At 39.2% G+C, this 21,786-nt stretch overlaps 1 protein-coding gene across 1 annotated transcript in view; it reads right to left on the reverse strand.

Moving 5' to 3' along the window:
• ATG14 (autophagy related 14) overlaps positions 1-21,786 on the reverse strand; it is a 55,997-nt gene that overhangs the window by 17,425 nt on the left and 16,786 nt on the right. Inside the window, exons 2-4 of the mRNA XM_049899279.1 lie at positions 7,579-7,641; positions 5,775-5,817; positions 4,524-4,605 (exon numbers count right to left, since the gene is read on the reverse strand). Of these exons, the coding sequence (XP_049755236.1) occupies positions 4,524-4,605; positions 5,775-5,817; positions 7,579-7,641 (188 nt within the window). The remainder of the gene's footprint in view (positions 1-4,523; positions 4,606-5,774; positions 5,818-7,578; positions 7,642-21,786) is intronic.

Consider the following 21,786-nt stretch of genomic DNA (forward strand, 5'->3'; position numbering starts at 1 on the left):
CCCGGGATAATCTCACGGCATGTGGTCATGCACCAAAAAAGGATGAGCAACAAGAGACCAAGGGCTCTGAAAAGTTAGTCAAGCGCAGCAGCAGCCAGCAGGTGGGAGCACTTATCGGGTGAGCACCTATTACACACTCAGCACGTTAAGCACTGCAAGTGAACAAAAGCCTGGCCACACAACCAGGAAGGAGACCTACATGTGTCCTGTCAGATGTGTGTCCTTTCTGTGGAAGTTCCTCAGGTTCTGGAACCTAAGATCTGCTGGGGTTGTTGGGTTGTAACAAAACTTAGCTAGGATAGCAAAACCAAGTTGTAAAACCTCGACAGACACCTAGGAACCACTTAAAAACAAACAAAAAAACCAAACCAAACCTGCTGCCATGGACTTGATTCTAACTCACTGCGACCCAGAGCAGACCTGCCCCATGGGGTTTCCAATGCTGTCATCTTCATGGAAGTAGACTGCCACAGCTTCCTCCCACAGAGCAGCTGCTTGGCTTAAACCACCAACCTTTCGGTTAGCAGCCAAGCACTTACCCACTAAATCACCAGGGCTCCTAGGAACTACTTAGAAACCAAGCTCGTTATTCTTCCAGGACACCTCCTCCTGTCATTTTAGGCTTCTCTACGTCATCATTATTTTTGAACTGTCCCTTCTAAATCAACTCTTTGATGGTCAATTCCATCAGCAGGTCTACACTTCTTTATACTTAGACTTTTCATTCCCACTATCACAATCCTAGTTAACGTTCACCAAGACCCTACCTGTTTCCAGCTTGGCTCCATTCCAAGCCTCCATGCCTTCCTCTGCTGGCCCAGTCTTCATAAGCTACGGCTCAAATGCTTAGCGGTTATCCATTGCTCATCAAACACAAACCAAACTTCTTAGCCTCAAGACCACCCCCAAACTGATATATATTCTACAGTTCCCTTCTGTACACTCTTCACTCTAGCCTTACTCTATTACTAGATGCTTCAAATCCTTTTTTACAAAGTAGAAATACTTAAATAAACTCTAGATGGATGGATAGATGCTGGACCAGTCAACATTCCCTAAACAGTCATCCTTATATAGTTTTTCAAATCAACATCTCTCCAAGAATGCTTTCTATTTGCCCCTAATTTCCCAATGTCCAAATTTTACTTATTCAGCCATGATCCCCTCCATAAATGCTTCCCAGACTTCTTGCTCCTTGGAACTATATGGCAATGTCTTTACCCCTCCTATAGCACATATCCTTGGTTCTTTTTATCAGGCCCAACCAAAACTTTGTCTTCTGCCTAGAATATAACAGGCATCTAATAAAACGCCTGTGGACTGAAGCCACCCTTTTACTGAGGACCACCGAACCTAGGTGTTTAGTTGTGGGCAAAAGAGTTCTTACAGTTTTCTCTTTAGATGCATCCTTTTATCATCCCTGCTCATTGTGACTGTCCTAAAGGTTAAGTTACATGGTTCCATCACACACTTTCCAGCAAGCTCATTCATTTTCATGATCTTTACTGAGTTCTCTGTAAGTACTCAAATGAATCTATCTAGGCTAGATAAACGAGTAAGCAAATTAGCCAGTAAACATATTAACTAGTAAGCAAGGTACGCAGGCTTAATGGTGTTTCCTTACTAATCCGTAGTGCACAATTTCACATGGGTTTCACCACATCCTCACTATTTCAAAAAACAGGTGAAATTGTGCACTACAGATTAGTAGGTAAGCACAAGTAACCTTGCTTATTGCGTAATCTGTGCCTGTGTCTAGCTATGTCTTGAGTTATTTGGCAGTCAAATTTTTTTAGGACAATTTCAAATTTAATACTATGAGCCCTCATGTTGTACGGGTGGCAGGAAATCATCACAGATACCCACTCAGCACCTAGTGCAGACTCAGCACTCAGAGTTTACCTTTTTCTCTCCATGCATCCCACCCCTCTAAATGCAAAAACATTCAGATGCTATTGCTGTAATCTACTCCTGCGTCCTGAAAATCACCAGTAACTCTGACTGCAGCATGGATCGAATCAACTCTGAAACTAACTGCCCTACCTAAAAAAACCAAACCTGTTGCCGTCAAGTTGATTCCGACTCATAGCGACCTGACAGGACAGAGTACAACTCCCCCATAGGGTTCCCAAGGAGCACCTGGTAGATTCAAACTGCCAGCCTCTTGGTTGGCAGCCATAGCATTTAACCACTATGCCACCAGGATTTCCAAACCTACCTATGCTGTATAATGTATCTGTATTATACTGTACCATACATACCTATATTATGAAATCTTAAAAGATTCTGGAGGAATAATTCATCAGGTGCAACAACTTCTAATTTGTACCCTTCTCTGAATGTACATGATGTTTCCAAATCAAGGAAAAAAAAAAATCAACATGGTCCCCAGACCCTTTGATAGCCCAAGACTGGAACCATTCCTAAAACCAATTCTGCAGACAGGGATTGGCCTGGACTATAAGATAGTCAATGATGCTGGTGAGGAGTGAACTTCGTGGCTCAAGCAGACACATGAGACTACGTGGGCGACTCCTGTCTGGCGGCGAGATGAGAAGGAAGAAGGGGACAGGAGCTCGCTGAACGGACATGGTGAATACAGGGTGGAGAGGAGGAATGTGCTGTCTCATTAAGGGGAGAGCAGCTGGGAGTACACAGGAAGGTGTGTATAACTTTTTCTATGAAAGACTGACTTGCTTTGTAAACTTTCACCTAAGGCACAACAAATAAATTTTTTTAAAAAGTAAAATATTTATTAAAAAAAAAAAAATCAAGACAGACTTGGGTAGGAAGCTCTTAATTCGTGGGCTTGGGGCCATGCATCACTTATGGAACCCACCAACTCCCTTAAAATTGTTTGCAAAATTTTGTGACTCTTGGTCTAGAAGGTGGGAACTAGGCTATCTGTAAAGAACAGTGGTTCCCAGCCCTTGCAGGCCATCAGAACCACCTAGACCGGTGCTACTCAAAGTGTGGCCTATGGATCTGGGCCCACAGCTTGCAACAACAGAAGAAATACAAAATAAGTGTTGAGAAACTTAACAGCAATTTGACACTGCACTGACATCCAAGTGTTGGATCATTCTTCTAATAATTAATTTTTATCGTATTTTACAAAAGTATCAGTTTATGACAGATTGGAAATTAAAAAGGGGGGAAAACCGGTCCTTCACTACAGATAGTTTGAGAAGCACTGATTGTAGTCCTCGTCCATGACATTTTAATTTCCTAAGTCCAAAGTGGATCCAGGATTCTCTCTAGACTTTAAAAAGGCCATCAGGCGACTCTGATGCTTTGCTAGGGGCGAAAACCACTGTTATAGGGTCCTCAGGTTTAGACCCACGTTTTTTATTTTCTGCAGTTGTTTTTGATTTTGGGCATTAGAAACTTCTTAAAAGAAGGTGATCAAAGCTTTAAACTTGCTCATGAGAAAAATGTGCAAGCTCAGTAAATTCAGCAATTTCAGGAGGTTTACTGATGCCTGGTGGCAAACCTCTGGTCTGAACATCACGGGCGGATAGGAAAGAGAGTGGACCAGCGCTGGATGTCAAGCTGTCACGCTGCTACCGAAACCATGTAAAACTCAGTAGGTAATCCGTTGTCTGTAGTTCTGAGCACCTGTTCACTATACTGCCCACCTCACCCAACCCCTTCCCCCCAGCTTATTAATCCTGTGAAACTTTGCACAGCCTTTATTAGGACAAACATTTTCAAAGGAAACTTTCACACCGCCACATCCTCCTATAAACACATGCTCCTGAAAGCGGTAGGTAAACAGGAAAGGGACACACAATGTATGCAGGTGACCCATTCAAAACTCTAAACACTGATCCTCAGAAACACATGGAGTATTCCTAAGGACATAGGATTATTAAGAGGACCATGCCTTAAAGTCTGACAACTACCTATGATAAAGTATGAAGTGTATATATAATGTAAAATGAATACAGGTTAAAAAAATGTAGGACACTCACTAAGGGAGAAAAGGCCAATATTCCGTGCTTCTGACGTGAGCTGATTAAAACAAATGGGTGTTAAGTTTTTTGCATGTGTAAACTAAGGCAAATGGAAACACATAGATTCCTTAACTTTTTAAATTAAGGGATAGTATTTATTAAAAAAAAAAAAATTCCTCATGCAAATAATTACGAAGAAAAGAAGGCAAGCAGCAAGTAAAGTATTCCAAGCTGTTCTTGTCTCTCCTCGTTCCTCCTCTCTCCTTCACTCTCTCCCTGCATCTCTAGCTTATTAATCCTCTGAAATTTCACAGGAGCCCTTTATTAGGGCTCATTGTTGTTGTGTGCTGTTGAGTCTATTTCAGCTCAAATCGGCCCCATGTGACAGAGCACTGCCCCATCGGCTTGTCTTGGCTGTAATCTCTACGGAAGCACGTCGTCAGGGCTTTCTCCCAGGCAGTCACTGGGGGGTTCAAACTGCAGCCTTTCGGTTAGCAGCCGAGCATTTAACTGTCTGCACTACCAGGGCTTCTTTTCTTAGGCCTGGATGGAGTGGAGATTACTTACTTTTCTTCATTTCTTCATTTCCTTTACATATTGTCTGCTTCAGCTGTTCAATCCTCATCTTGCAGGACATTATTTTCCATCTCTGGAACAAAGTGTACAACAAACATCACAAAGGTTGTAACCTGATAATTAACACGCTCTGTTTACCCTGGATCACTACTTATTTTCAGGTACATCTCCGAAAACATAATGAAGACCAATCTATCTGTCATAGCTTTAAGTGCTACAGCAGATTAAGAAAAAGAAAACTCAATGTTATTCTAGTTCATTGCAGAAGTTGCTAGGAAATTAAGAGAGCAAGAGAAATTCACATAGTTCCTGCATACGTGTCAATGAGCACAGAGAAGACTGCTGAAAGATATTCCCTAAGCCTGCTCTGTCCTATATTAGCTACTAGCCAATTAAAATTACATAAAACTAAAAATTCAGTTCTCTACTCACACTAGCCACATGCCGAGGGTTCCAAGTCATGTGGGGCTACGGACACCACACTGGACAGCACACGCAGAGAACGTCTGCACCACTGTACCAAGTTCTACCGAAGTGCCGCTCTAAGCCATTAGTGCTGGCTGCTCAGGGGACTGCTGCCATCGTTATATTATTTCTCTTACATAGTAGGCAAATATTACTTGAAAAGTAATAAAAACTATAATAAAAACAGTTTTTAAAAAAAGTACGTAGCTCAAGTAAGACTTCCTGAAAAGCCTCAGAAATTCTCTGGAACGTGAAATTGCCTCTTCACGTCACCAGGATCTACGCAGAGCTTTCCCCAAAGCGAATAAAGGGGCAGCAAAAACGGGACCTAGCCTGATTTATTCTACAATGCCTCCAACATCTCCATAAATGTGGATAATTACAAGTTCAAAACTTATGTTCGGATGTTGACAATGTTCTACACTTGTCTAAACAGTGTGATGGTACAAGATACAGAATAGATTACAGGGATGTTACAGTGGGCAAAACTCTATAAACTCTCCAGTGGAGTCAGAAAGATACTGAAAAACAGATTCAGAAGAACTGATAGACCAGCAATGAGACTTTTTCACTTTAAAAAATTGTAAGTAATGCTTCTTGTTGCAGGAAAAAAAATTAAACATCAGAGAAGTGAAAAAAGAAAAAGCGATTGCTGGCCTGAGTCCTTCTCATTCAGCATCACAGCAACACGCAAGCCACCACAGCACAACGAGCTGACGGGAAGTGGTGGGGCCACAACTACAAAGGCTGCTAATTGAAATATCGCTTACTACTCACCAGCTGATCTGTTATCCATTTTCCTTCCATAGCCTTTAATACTCTGTAAGGAGAGAGAAAAGAAAATAAGCTCTTAAAAATGATTTTGTAATCAATTCGTAGAAAGTGTTAGAAATACCAAGGTGGGAATTAGCACTCAGAACACTTTCCAAATTCCCTGTTCTCCGCAGTTTTTTTTACCTCCTTCCTTTTGCATTCCCAACACTGGCCGGTTCCTTTCTACAAATGTCCACAGTGAACTTCCACAACACTCAGAGCCTTCGTCTGCATTCATAATCAATAATTTCCATCAGTCATTATTAATGACAGTCACAAGACAACTCATGATCCAAAATTCTATGATTAGGTGCCAAATAAATGGCATAAATCAGCATATATGAAAATCTGTTGCATGGAATGAAGCGTTTATGGGAAAAAACAAAGTTTCTGTGATCAAATAGTAGAGACATTTCTGAGTTAAATAAATTCAAGTGGATTTCTCTAATGCAGGATGTTTTAGAACGTAATCCGCTGAGAATGTGTTTATCTAACTACTGCAGACTCTCTTGCGAAGCTCAAATCACACTTTGCGGGACCCGTGGCACATGTGTTAGCACAGACAGCAGAGAGGGTGAAAACTCCATGGTGGCACGGTGTGGGAGCACTTCACTGGAGACAACCCCTGAAGAGCCACGAGAGATGAGCAGGATTTGCAGAGAAGAGGAAAAGCACTCGGGGAGAGAAACTGTGAACAAAGACAAACACCTGGGTGTGTCTGGAGACGAGCACTGCATCAGTTTGGGGCAGAAGGTTCTACAGGACAGCAATTCTCAAACCTAAGGGGTGAGAGGTTCATCAGGGATGCCTTTTTATTTTTTTAATTAATTAATGTTTTTGTTGTTGAGAATATATATAGCAGAATGCACACCAATTCAAAAGTTTCTACATGTACAATTCAGGGACACTGAGTACAATCAAGTTGCGCAACCATCCTCCCCCTCCATTTCCCAATCATTCCTCCCCCATTAACGTAAACCCACTGCCCCCTGAGTTTCCTATCTAATCTTTGGAGTCGCTGTTGTCAGTTTGATCCCATATAGACAGGCCTTAAAAGAGCACAGTGCTCAGGGCAGACATTCTTTACTAATTAAGCTAAACTACTGTTTGGTTTCAAGAAGGCCTCAGGGGATATTTTTGGTTTAAGGTTTAATGATTATCTTAGAGGGGTGCTTGTTTTTAAAAACTAAGATTCCCAGGCTTCACTTCAAGTCTACTGAATCAGACTATCTGAGGATAGGGTTTCCAGAATCTGCATTTTTAACCACTGTTGTTGATAGTTGCTGCTGGGTTCATTCTGACTCTTGGTGATCCCAAATGACCCCATTATTATTCCAGTTAATTAATTCTGACATAGATGATCTGCAGACCACACTTGGAAAACACTGACACAGGAGAAAGAAAGGTAAATGGAAGCAGTAATGTCCTAAAGGAGTCACCGCCACTAATTTAAGTCTAATCATGCCCACTTTCCTGGACCCATTTGTCATATATCAGCATCAGGGCGATGGGTTTGATTTATCCATTCAAGCATTCACTGAGTGCCTATTGTGTACCAAGCACCATGTACGATCCCGATATTTTCTAGAAACTTGAGGATCTCTCCCAGGTGCACTGCTCCTTCCCGGCTCACCCACACTTTAAGAGATTTTACCCTATGCTCAATAAATTAGCAATTCATTTATCTGCATACCACAGCACTGAATTACACCAAATGGTGAAGAGATAATCCCCACAAAATAAAAAGTAAAACAAAAAAAAAACTCACTCTTTTTGAAATTCTTCTTGCTTGCTCTTAAGTAGGCTTAATCTTTCCTTCTTGTCACTAAACCTACGAGGGGGGGAAAAATCAATGTTTATTTAAATGTTCATTTTTTTCAGTTCAATGAGATTATGCAAATTCCTGAGAGCCGATTATTTCCGCAGATTCATCTGAAATGCCACTGTCCTGAAAGTGAATACCTGGGTACAATGGGATAAATTATTTAAATGTTCATTTTTTTCAGTTCAATGAGATTATGCAAATTCCTGAGAGCCGATTATTTCCGCAGATTCATCTGAAATGCCACTGTCCTGAAAGTGAATACCTGGGTACAATGGGATACACACAGCTATTTACCATTTTAAGGCTAAGTTCAAATTCTCAACTTCAAAATGTTTTCATAACATGTCTATAGATATTCATCACCAGGTTAAATTATTTTCCAAAGCAGGCACATGAGAAAACTTTAAGTGAATGTTAATTCAAGGAACTTGACGTATCCATTATAAAAATCATTTTAACTACTAAACTTAATTCTGCTCTGACCTATAAATTAGTTCCTTAAAATTTTTTTTCCTCACTAATTTTATTGCTAATTACAGGCTAACAAGTTATTTCGTAAAAGTTATCAAAAAGAAGGCATATTGCATTGCAATGTTAATTTTCTGTTTGTCAGTTTTAAATCCGTTGCCGTCTAGTCTATTCTGACTTATGGTGACCCCATTATTACAGAGAAGAACTGGGCTCCACGGGGTTTTCTTGGCTATAATCTTTATGGAAGCAGATCAACAGGCCCTTCTTTTGAGGCATTCCTGGATGGGGTGGGTTTGAATCACCAACCTTTCAATTAGAAAAAAAAAAAACCATTGCCGTCGAGTTGATTCTGACTCATAACGACTCTATAGGACACACTAGAACTGCCCAATAGGGTTTCCAAGGAGCAGCTGGTAGATTCGAACTACCAACCTTTTGGTTAGCAGCTGAGCTCTTAACCACTGCACCATCAGGGCTGCTTTCAACTAGTAGTTGAACACAAATCCTGTGTGCCACCCAGGGACCTTTTCTGCTCTTATCATTTTCTTCCTGCTGTCTTATTTTGGGGTTAGTTTGCCCTTCTTTTTGAAATTTAAGGTGGAAAGTTAGGTTACCAATTCTAAGCCTCTATTCCTTTTTAATACAACCATAAAAATAAAAAACTCAAATCTGTTGTTGTTGAGTTGATTCTGACTCATAGTAGGACAGTGCGGAACTGCCCTATAAGGTTTCCAAGACTGTAAATCTTTAAGGAAGCAGACTCCCACATCTTTCTCCCATGGAGTTGATGATGGGTTCGACCTTTTGGTTAGCAGCTAAGTTCTTAACCACTGTGCTAACAGGGTTCCTTAATATAACGACATAAAGTTATAAATTTCCCTCTAAGCATTGCCTTTAGGTACATGCTATAAATTTTGATACACTATATTTTCATTATCATTTAGTTTGAAATTTCTAATTTTTCACGTGATCCCTTCATTGACCTATAACTTATTTAGTTGTACACTGTTTAATTTCCAGAAATATGGGCTTTTTAGTTAACTTGTTATTGATTTCTAATTTAATTCTGACATGGTCATAAAACATATTGTGATGTTTCAATTCTTTTGATTTGAGACTGATTTATGGCCTTGCATATGGTTTGCTTTGGTTAAAGTTCCACGCTCACTTGAACAAACGTATATTTTCCACTTGTTGAGTATAGTGTTCTATAAATGGCAATCAGTTGAAGGTGGCTGGCAGTATCTTCCGGATCTCTGCTGTTCAATATGGCAGCCACTAGCTACATGTGGCTACTAAGCACCTAAAATGTGGCTTGTCTAAATTGAGAGGTGCTGTAAGTGTAAAACACACCCTGGATTTTGAAGACTTAGTACGTAAAAAAAGGAATGTAAAATATCTTAATATTTTAAATATTAATTACATGTTTAAATGATGATATTTTTGGATATGAGAGATTAAATATCATTAAAATGAAATTTACCGTTAAAAAAAATAAATAACCAACCAAACCTGTTGCCACGGAGTAAATTCTACCTCAAGAAAAACATCTGAAAGTGGACAGTAGTGATGGTAGCACAATATGGTGAATGAAATTAATGGTACTGAATTGTACACTTAAAAATGGCAAATTTACCATATCTACCACAGCCTCCACCAGACTGAGTCCAGTACAACTAGATGGTGCCCGGCTACCACCACTGACTGCTCTGACAAGGATCACGACAGACAGTCCCAAACAGAGCTGGAGAAAAATGTAGAATGAAATTCTAACTCAAAAAGAAAGACCAGACTTGCTGGCCTTACAGAGACTGAAGAAACCCTGAGAGTATGGCTCCCGGACACCCTTTCAGCTCAGTAATGAGGTCACTCCTGAGGTTCACCCTTCAGCCAAAGACTGAACAGGCCCATGGAACAAAACAAGACTAAAGGGGCACACCAGCCCTGGGGCAGGGACTGGAAGTCAGGAGAGAACAGGAAAGCTGGCAATAAAATAGGGAGCCCAAAATTGAGAAGGGAGAGTGTTGACATGTCGTGGGGTTGTTAACCAATATTATACAACGATGTATGTACTGTCTGATGAGAAACTAGCTTGATCTGTAAAACTTCATCTAAAGTACAATAAAAATTTTAAAACCAGCAAATTGTTGTTATATATATTTACCACCCACACACAAAAAAGCAATTACATAAAACCAGGAAAAATTAAATTCACCTATTTCTTTTACTTTTTTAAATATGGCTACTAGAAAATTTAAATTTGCATATGTGGCTTGCATTCTATTTCTATTGGATAGAGTTATTCTAGAGCCTTGCTGAATTTTGTATAACTCTACCAGTTACTGAGACAGAGCTGTTAAAATCTCCACCTATGATTGTGGAATTATCTACTCTATCCTTTAGTTTTGAAGCTCTGTTATAAGGCACCTGCACATTTATAACTGATGTATTAGCCTTTTATCATTACAAAATGTCTTTCATCTCTAGTAATAGACTTGTTTTGAAGTCTATTTTGTCATTATTAATAAAGTCACTTGTTTTCTAACGATAAGCATTTACGTGGTATACCTTCTTTCCATCCTTTTACTTTTGACATATTTGTGTCTTTATACTTAAAAGTATTTTTCTTATAGATAGAAGTTGCTGGGTAGTACAAATGGTTAACACATTTGCTTCCTCACCAAAAGGTTTGTGTCCATCCAGAGGAACTTTGGAAGAAAGGCCTGGCAATTTACTTCTGAAAAATCAGCTACTGAAATTCCTATGGCACACAGTTCTACTGTGACACACACTGGGTCTCTCTATGGGTAAGAATTGACTTCATGGCATTTTTCTTTTTATTCTGGCCATGTCTGCAGTTTAATTAAATGTTTAGTTCACTAGTTCACTTACACTTAATGGAACTTTTGATATGATTAGAATTAAGTCTACTATTTTGCTATATGTTTTCTATTTCTCGTATCTGTTTTTGGTTCCTTTCCTTCTTTCCTGCCTTCTTTTAGGTTAACTGAAAGTTTTTTGTATTTCCCTTTGATTCCTTTTTTTTAGTGGTTGTGTTACAAATTACAATGTGCATCTTTAACACAATCTACTTAAAGTTAATACTGTATGACTTCATGTTATAACGTTAAATAATATAAGAAATCAAACTTGTTTCTTAAATACTAACTACATAACATCTAAGGCCTCTTTCTATTCAGTAAATATACTTGATTTGAAAAAATAATCTAAAGTCTTCAAGGATTACTCAAGAAAAAAGAAAAAAATTAATCCACATAGGTATAGAAGCCACAAAAAGTATTCCTGCAGATCAGGATATAGGAAAGAAAAATTAACAAGATAGACAGAGTGTAGTTGTAACTGCAAATCTATAGTCAATTCTAATAATCTGTTTGAACAAAGTCCTTCAATATATTAGCATTTACTAATCAAGGACAGAAACGAAGTCACATGTTTATTTTTAAATCATTCATAGCATATATCACACAACTAGGATTAGATACTCCCTAATCAAGTTTGGATCAGACTGTACAAGACATAAATTCAGTTCTAACAGCCAGATCTATTTACATATATTTCTACAAATATTTACTTAACATATATATGTAAAACAAGATTTGTTTCTAAAAGCACAAAACTAATAAATAAGAATATCTAAGTAGTTATCATTCTCTGCAAAGTAGTTCCCTTGGGTTGTTATTTTCATATTCCAAAGAAGCTATCATTGTTAAATATGTGCAGACTACTTACAACTGCTTTCAGACCTTTAGGCATGGTAGTTTTCTTTTCACGCTTAAAATTTTTTTTATTTTCAAAGACATAGTAATACCTCTAACTTGAATAACATTTTAGTTTAGGTGGTCAAGTAGCCTTTCAGTTCATTTTAAGTGATTTGCAAAGCTCTACAGAGACCCACTATGTGGGGATCCCTCTCTCCCAATATTAAAACAAGCAACAACAGCTTCTGCTTTCCTTTTTTCTCCTGTAAAAGTTAACATGCTTATTAAGGAAAACTAAAAATTGTAAAGATGCTTAAGAGCAGAAAATAACTGACACTTTTATTATGCTAAGGTCCACTGTTGCTTATTAAGAATTTTGGTTTAGAGGCGGAGCCAAGATGGTAGAATAGACACGCTTTCAGCGAGCCCTCTTTACAACAAAGACCGAAAAAAAAAAGTGAAACGAGCATATTTATGACAAGGTAGGAGCCCCGAGCATCAAAGGGAAGCTTAGAAAATAAACCGGGTGGGGGGGTGGGCGGAGACAGTTCAGAAGTGGAGAGGAGTTACTGAACCTGAATCGTGGGGAGCCCTCAGGCACCATTCCCAGAGCGGTGGCAGCAGGCTGGTACTAGCCTTCAGCTGCAGTTTCCTCAGGGAGAAGCAGCCAGCCACACAGCCTACTCACACCTCCAGAACCAGAAGAGAACAGTGCTCTCCGCAAAAGCTAAGTACTTGCGTATATTTTACCATACCCCCGCCCCCGCAAGCGGGCTTCAGCGGCTGAATTCTCTGGGCCTGAGATAGGCACTGTTGAGCACCTAGAGCCATCCTCCCAGCCTTGGAGAAGGAAAAAAATTGTAAATGGGGGAAAAGATCATTTGCCAGCTCCACTAACTGGGGGAGCTCAGGACAGAAGTGGTTCCTGTCCAGGCATAAACTGTCCATGGACTTTGAGCACCTTTCCCCTCTGCATGGACCTGTGTGGGCCTATTTTAGGAGAATAGGCCCTTGCTGGCAGGCTCCAACCATTTCAGCTGTATGGTGCAGAGGTGGGTGTTCCAAGTTTGACATTGCTTTGCCTATTAAACAGGGTCCTCACCTACCCACGTCAAGGGCCTAAGGACTGGTAGCTCCACTCAGGTCACCCAGCCACCCACGACAGTAGTCCAAGGATAACTGGTACCTCCCAGTCCTTACAACCAAAAACACTAGGTGCCCATGGTCCATCTGCAGAATCCACCCACCTGCATGCTCTAGGGAACAGGGACGCGCTTTCCTCAGAGACACTCAGGGGTTGCTTCTCAGCCCCCTGCCTTGTTCAGAGTGTGACCCCCTGCTGCAATCAGATACCGGTACATACAACAATCAGCCCTGCCCCTCTAAGACTGTAGGACAGAGCCTGTACCACATACTTGATGATCACTTACCTGGACACCTGAGCTGAATTCATACAAGAAAAGCAAATGGACTCCTAGACTGATATACCTGATAACAGCTCTAGCTGTCTGAGGACAGAACGTCAGAACTCCAAAGGCAAAAATAATCAAGCTAGTTCACTCAAGCAACCCATTTGGGCATACCAAAACAAAACAAAGCAAGAAGCTACGACACAGTAAGCAAGCATAAACGAATACAATAACTTATAGATGGCTTAGAGACAACAGTCCATATCAAGTCACATAAAGAAACAGACCATGATCACCTCAACAAGCTCTCAAAACAAAGAATCCAGGGATCTTCTAGATGAAAGTGCATTCCTGGAATTACCAGAGCCAGAATACAAAAGATTAATATACAGAACCCTTCAAGATATCAGAAAGGAAATGAGGCAATATGCAGAACAAGCCAAGGAACACGCAGATATAGCAACTGAAGAAATTAGAAAGATTTATTCAGGAATATAATGAAAAATTTAATAAGCTGAAAAAATCCATAGACGGCAATTAGAAATTAAGAAGATAACAATAAAATTACAGAAGTAGACACCTCAACAGAAAGTCAGGAGCAGAACTGAGCAAGTAGAAGCTAGAATTTCTGAACTTGAAGATACATCACTTGGCACTAATATACTTGAAGAAAAATCAGATACAAGAATTAAAAAAAAGAAGAAATCTTAAGAATCATGTGGGACTCTATCAAGAGAAATAACCTACGAGTGATTGGAGTACCAAAACAGGGAGGGATAACAGAAAATACAGAGAGAATTGTCGAAGATTTGTTGGCAGAAAGCTTCCCCGATATCATGAAAGGTGAGAAGATATTTATTCAAGATCCTCATCGAACTCCACATAGGGTAGATCTTAAAAGAAAGTCACCAAGACATATTATAATCAAACTTGCCAAAACCAAAGAAAAAGACAGAATTTTAAGAGCAGCTAGGGATAAACGAAAAGTCACCTACAAAGGACAGCCCTAGTAAGAATAAACTTGGACTACTTGGCAGAAACCATGCAGGCAAGAAGGCAATGGGATGACTTATTTAAAAAACTAAAGAAAAAAAATTGCCAGCCAAGAATCATATATCCAGCAAAACTGTCTCTTAAATATGAAGGTGAAATTAGGACATTTCCAGATAAACAGAAGTTTAGGGAATTCGTAAAAACCAAACCAGAACTACAAGAAATACTACAGGGAGTTCTTTGGTTAGAAAATCAATAATATCAGGTATCAACCCAAGACTAGAACACTGGGCAGAGCAACCAGAAGTCAACCCAGACAGGGAAATCCAAAAAACAATGCAAGATTAAAAAAAAAGAGCTCAAAACAGGGTAACAGCGATGTTATTATATAAAAGAAGACAACATTAAAACAATAAAGACGGACTAAGAAATGTATTCATGCACTTCCCATATGGACAGGAAGATACGGTGATACAAAGAAATAAAACTTAGGTTTAAATTTAGAAAAACAGAGGTAAATGATAAGGAGACAAACTATCCTACTCATCAAAATAAAATACAAGAAAAAAATAGAGACTCAGTGAAACAAAATCAACAACGAACACAAGGAAAGGGCAATATACATAGATAATCCACTCAGCACATAAAATTAAGTGGGAAAAAGAAACTGTCAACACACACAAAAAACGACATCAAAATGACAGCACTAAATTCATACCTATCCATAATTACCCTGAATGTAAATGGACTAAATGCACCAATAAAGAGACAGAGGGTGGCAGAATGGATTAAAAAACACGATCTGTCTATACGCTGCCTATAAGAGACACACCTTAGACTTAGAGACACAAACTAAAACTCAAAGGGTGGAAAAAATATATCAAGGAAACAACAATCAAAAAAGAGCAGGAGTGGCAATATTTATTTCTGACAAAATAGACTTTAAAGTTAAATCCATCATAAAGGATAAGGAAGGACACTATATAATGATTAAAAGGACAATATACCAAGAAGATATAACCATATTAAATATTGATGCACCCAATGACAGGGCTGCAAGATACATAAAACAAACTCTATCAGCATTGAAAAGTGAAATAGACAGCTCCACAATAGTAGTAGGAGACTTCAACACACCACTTTCGGTGAAGGACAAGACATCGAGAAAGCAGCTCAGTAAAGACACAGAAGATCTAAATGCCATAATCAACCAACTTGACCTTGTAGACATATACAGAACACTCCACCAACAGCAACCACCTATACTTTCTTTTCTAGTGCACATGGAACATTCTCTAGAATAGGCCAATAAAGCAAGCCTTAGCAGAATCCGAAACACTGAAATATTACAAAGCATCTTCTCTGACCACAAGGCCATAAAAGTGGGAATCAATAACAGAAAAAGCAGGGAAAAGAAATCAAACACTTGAAAACTGAACAATACCCTGCTCAAAAAGACTGGATTATAGAAGACATTAAGAATGAAATAAAGAAATTCATGGAATCCAATGAGAATGAAAACACTTCCTATTAGAACCTTTGGGACACAGTGAAAGCAGAGCTCAGAGGTCAATTTATATCAATAAATGCACACATCCAAAAGGAAGAAAGGGCCAACATCAAAGAATTACCCCCACAACTTGAACAAATAGAAAGAGAGCAACAGAAGAAACACTCAGGCACCAGAAGAAAACAAACAGTAAAAACTGGAGGGGCACTAAATGAAATAGAAAACAGAAAAACAATTGAAAGAATTAACAAGACTAAAAGCTGGTTCTTTGAAAAAAATCAACAAAATTGATAAACCATTGGCCAAACTGACAAAAGAAAAACAGAAGAGGAAGCAAATAACCCAAATAAGAAATGAGACGGGCGATATTACCACAGACCCAACTGAAATTAAAAGAATCATATTAGATTACTATGAAAAATTGTACTCTAACAAATTTGAAAACCTAGAAGAAATGGATGAATTCCTAGAAACACACTACCTACCTAAACTAACACAGAGGTAGAACAACTAAATAGACCCATAACAAAAGAAGAGAGTGAAAAAGTAATCAAAAAACTCCCAACAAAAAAAAAAAAAGCCCTGTCCTGGACAGCTTCACTGCAGAGTTCTACCAAACTTTCAAAGATGAGTTAGCACCACTACTACTAAAGGTATTTCAGAGCACAGAAAGGACGGAATACTACCAAACTCATTCTATGAAGCCACCATATCCCTGATACCAACACCAGGTAAATACACCACACACAAAAAAAGTTACAGACCCATATCTCTCATGAACTTAGATGTAAAAATCCTTAACAAACTTCTAGCCAATAGAATTCAACAACATATCAAAAAAATAATTCACCATGACCAAGTGGGATTCATACCAGGTATGCAGGGATGGTTCAACATTAGAAAAACAATTAATGTAATCAGACAAGAATCACACGATTTTATCAATTGATGCAGAAAAGGCATTTGAAGAAGTTCAACACCCATTCCTGATAAAAACTCTCAGCAAAATAGGAATAGAAGGAAAATTCCTCAACATAATAAAGGGCATTTATACAAAGCCAACAGCCAACATCACCCTAAATGGAGAGAGCCTGAAAACATTCCCATTGAGATCGGGAACCAGACAAGGATGCCCTTTATCGCCACTCTTATTCAACACTGTGCTGGAGGTCCTAGCCAGAGCAATTAGGCTAGACAAAGAAATAAAGGGCATCCAGATTGGCAAGGAAGAAGTAAAAGTATCTCTATTTGCAGACGACATGGTCTTATACACAGAAAACCCTATGGAATCCTCAAGGAAACTACTGAAACTAATAGAAGAGTTCAGCAGAATGCTGGGATACAAGATAAACATACGAACAGTTGGGTTCCTTTATACCAACAAAAAGAACATCAAGGAGGAAATCACCAAATCAATACCATTTACAGTTGCCCCCAAGAAGATAAAATACTTAGGAATAAATCTTACCAGAGAGGTAAAAGACTTATACAAAGAAAACTACAATACACTTCTGCTAGAAACCAAGAGAGACCTACATAAGTGGAAAAACATACCTTGCTCATGGACCGGAAGACTTAACATTATAAAAATGTCTATTCTACCAAAAGTGATCTATACATTTAATGCAATTCCGATCCAAATTCCAGTGACATGCTCTAATGAGAAGAGAAACAAATCACCAACTTCATATGGAAGGGAAAGAGGCCCCGGATAAGTAAAGCATTACTGAAAAAGAAGAACAAAGTGGGAGGCTTTACTCCACCTGATTTTAGAACCTATTACAACACCACAGTAGTCAAAACAGCCTGGTACTGGTACAACAACAGATACATAGACCAATGGAACAGAATTGAGAATCCAAACATAAATCCATCCACATATGAGCAGTTGGTATTTGACAAAGGCCCCAAAACAGTTAAATGGGGAAAATCTTTTTAACAAATGGTGCTGCCTGGAGGGGAGATGAAAAGGTGGAGGGAGTTAGAAGCTGGTGAAATGGACACGAAAAGAGAGAGTGGAGGGAGGGAGCAGGCTGTCTCATTAGGGGGAGAGCATTTGGGAGTAAGTGGCAAGGTGTATGTAAGTTTTTGTGCGAGCGACTGACTTGACGTGTTAACTTTCACTTAAAGCACAATAAAAATTAAAAAAAGTAAAATACACACTGGCCTCCCAAGACATAGCATGAAGAAAAAAATGTAAACAATCTCATTAATAATTCACTTTATCATATGTTGAATTGATAATACATTGAAAGCACTGGGTTAAATAGTATATAGTATTAAAATAAAAAAAAAAAAGATTTTTGTTTAAAAAAACAGAGTGTGACTAACATCATAAAACTGATTTTGAATCAGTATTAACAATGTCCACAAACTATTTTCAAGGGAACAAAGTAATGCCACATAGTATGGAGTCCAAAAACAAGCTTTTGGCTGTCTATGACCTCTTGAAATACTACATAAAATCTTGTATATATGTATGTGCACAGAAGCACTTTTTTTACGATTTAGCTGTAAAATCTTTGGAGTGAACACACTTTTGGATTTAAGTCCTAGAACTTATCAGTGCTGTGTTACCAAACAGCAGAGCCTCAGTTTTCATCATCTGTACAACAGGGCTATCATTACTTGCCTTACAGGTATTCTGTGAACTAAACAATTTAAACCTTCCAGTGCTCTCCCTAGAACAAAGGAGGGGCTCACCATGTGTTTTATGTTGTCTTCCTTTGCCCATCTTTCTTATTTTCTCCTTAGGTATGGGGAGGAAATTGGCCCAACCTTTTTTAGTTATCCACTGCCCCCAGACAACTGCCTCAAGGCAACAGCTCACTATGCCTACACGGTATAAGGAAATCACTGTACTCTCTAAACCCCCCCATGTTCTTCTCCCAGTCCCAGAATTCAGTATCATTTTTTTCCCCACATCAGACCATACATCCTGTCTCCACTGCCCAACATAAACTCTCTCCCTACTTAATTCCTATATACTCATGAAAGCTCAACTCAAACATCACTTCCCCAAGGAAGAAGCTTTCTCTAATACCCAAATAGACCAGGCTCTTTCCGTTATATACTCTCCTAGCAACCAATTCTCCTTCATAGCACATATCACTTGTGTAATTAAATGACTGGCCTCAATAAACATTTGAGTGAATAGAGGAAATAAGTCTAACCATGCTGATTCAAAAGACAAGACCTACTTCTAAAAATCACTCTCAGACCCAGCAGAAGGAGACAGATGATGAATGTTGATGATTTTGTATAGGTGTGATATGTGGATATTTGAAAAGATTTAGAAATAAATTAGGCTGGAGAGAATATGAATGACAGGAAAGAGAGTTCAAATAGTGGGTAAAGATAGGACAAAATAGTTAGAAAGTGAAAGCACAGGTTTCAGCCTGAAGATGTCAACAGGGAAATGATTAGGAGCATCACAAGAAAAAAGAAAATAGGAAAATCCCAACCACTCTTCTTACAAATATAACCATGATTTCCCAACTATTCTCAAGCTATTTATCTTAAAAACATCTCTTATGCTGAAACTACTGCAAAAATCCTCTAATCCATATGAAACCAGTATACAGTAACCTACTCTCTAATGCTTATTACCAGTCTTAGAAAAGGTAAGACAATTTGCATAATCAATAGTCTCCTGAATTCCTAGCCTAAATGAACAATTCAACAGAACCGTAACAGCCCTAAAAATATTTTCCTTAAAACAATCCAAAGAAGTCTAAGATATTATTAATGTCTATAACCCTATGTTTAAAACATACTCAAAGGTGTCCACTTCTAAATGGCAGGGATAGACACGGCAGAATCTCAGAAGAAAGGTGACATACTTTCAACCTACTTCCAATGAATGTAATTTTTACACTTAAAATTACTGAAGACACGGAGGTGGAGCAAGATGGTGAAGTGAGTGGATGCTCACATTTACTCCCCCAGCAACTAACTCACTAAAAACCACTAAAAACAAGCACTGACTGACATCTAAGAACTCTGGACAGCAGCTGAGGTGCTGGAGAGTCAGGGCGAGTCCAGAAGCAGGGGAGAGGAGGAATGGGGTTGGCACAAAAGTTGGTAGATCCTATCTGTGAACATCGGGAGCACTTGCTCACCGGGGCCATTTTGGTCAGAGCTGGGTAACACCCCAAACAGGGAACTCAGAAAAGGTGCTTACCTGAAGAAGCTCTAGCCCCAATTTTTTTTTAAGGTGGCACAAACTGGCCATGGGAGTACATGGACTGTACAAGTGGAAGGGGGAAAAGGGAGGCGTGCCACTGCACAAGAGTGCTGCTGAAGGCCCAAGACGGATGCGCACTGGAACTGGGAGGAACTTCAAGGGCAGAAGTGTGAAGGGAATACTTCAGACTGACAGGCTTCACAGGAAATGGCTCACAGTGGGACACCATGGGACAGCCTGTGCAGGGGTGCCAGTGAGGGAAAAGACATAGAGAGCCCCCCCACTGTCACCACAGTAAGTCGAGCTTCACCCTTACATTAACATCTGTGACCAGCTAATTCTTCCCCCTGCCATGCTTGATATTGAATTCCAGAGACCACGCATTCAGAATTCCTGAATAAGCAGTGAAAAAAACCTAAGGATAAGAGTGCCATCTAATGGTTCTCGGAAGATACCGAGCCCACTGCTGCTGGGTCATTCTGACTCAGAGTGAGCCTGCAGGGCTGAAGGAGCTGCCTTATGGGATTCCCAGGGCTGTGAATCTTTGTGAAGGCAGTCTGCCATGTCTTTCTTCTACTGAGCAGATGGTGAGTGCAGGCCCTGGGCTTTCAGGTGGCAGCCAGGTGTTAGGCTGCTGCACCATCAGGGCGACCAATCAGAATATTTTCCCATAATAAACAGGATATAAAATTTAACGCCAAATAAATAAATTACAAAATGGGCCAAGTTCAATACAATACAGTAAAACACACAAAATCACAAGGTTAGAAGGAATAATCAAAAAGCAAAACATCAAGAAATCTCTTCCGTGGAGGCCAGAATAATGCAAAGGACTGATAATTTTCAAACTAGGCTACTAAGTATGTTTAAAGAAAGCAAAATGCACACAGAAAACAAACTAGCCGAGATCAGGAAACAGATTAAGGAAAAAATGAGAGACTTAACAAAGAAATTGAAATCATGAAAAAAAAAAGAGAACTACTGGAACTAAAGAATAAACCATCTGACTTAGAAAAAGAGAAACACTCAACAACAGAGTCGAACAGACAGAAGATAGAATAAGTGAACTAAAAAAAAAAAAGTGAACTAGAAGACAATAACTGAACTTACCAAGTCTCAATAGAAACAAGGGAAAAGAACAAAGAAAAGTGAACAAATCCAAAAAGAAATGTAGCATTCAATTAAGAAATCTAAAATTAGAGGTATTGGACTCCCAGAGCAACATGATAACAATAAAGGCAAAGAAATAATTTTCCAAGAGATAATCAGAAAGAATTCCCCAGACCTAAACATAAAACCAAGCCTGCAAATACAGCATGCTATATAAACCCCCATCAGAGAACATAAAAAGATTAACTCCATGCCATATCCTAATAAAATTCTTGAAAACCACGATAAGAGAATTCTGAAAGCAGCAAGAGAAAAACACAACATAACATACCAACGGTCTTTCATAAGAATCAATGCGGATTTCTCCCCAGAAACGCTACAGAGGCCAGAAGGCAATGGAGTGACATACATAAAATACTGAACCAAAACAATTGCCAACTAAGAATTCTTTACCCAGCAAAGTTGTCATTCAAAAACAAGGGGGACACATAAACCAGAGACTACATCAGCCTGAGACCAGAAGAACTAGATAGTGCCCAGCTCCAACTGATGACTGCCCTGACAGGGAACACAACAGAGAAGCCCTGAGGGAGCAGAAGAGCAGTGGGATGCAGACCCCAAATTATTCTAAAAAGACCAGACTTAATGGTCCAACTGAGACTCGAAGGACCCCAGAGGTCACGGTCCCCAAAACTGTTAGCCCAAGACAGGAACCATTCCCAAGGCCAACTCTTCAGACATGGACTGGACTGG

Source organism: Elephas maximus, chromosome 10 (assembly GCF_024166365.1).
Source record: "Elephas maximus indicus isolate mEleMax1 chromosome 10, mEleMax1 primary haplotype, whole genome shotgun sequence".
NCBI lineage: Eukaryota > Metazoa > Chordata > Mammalia > Proboscidea > Elephantidae > Elephas > Elephas maximus.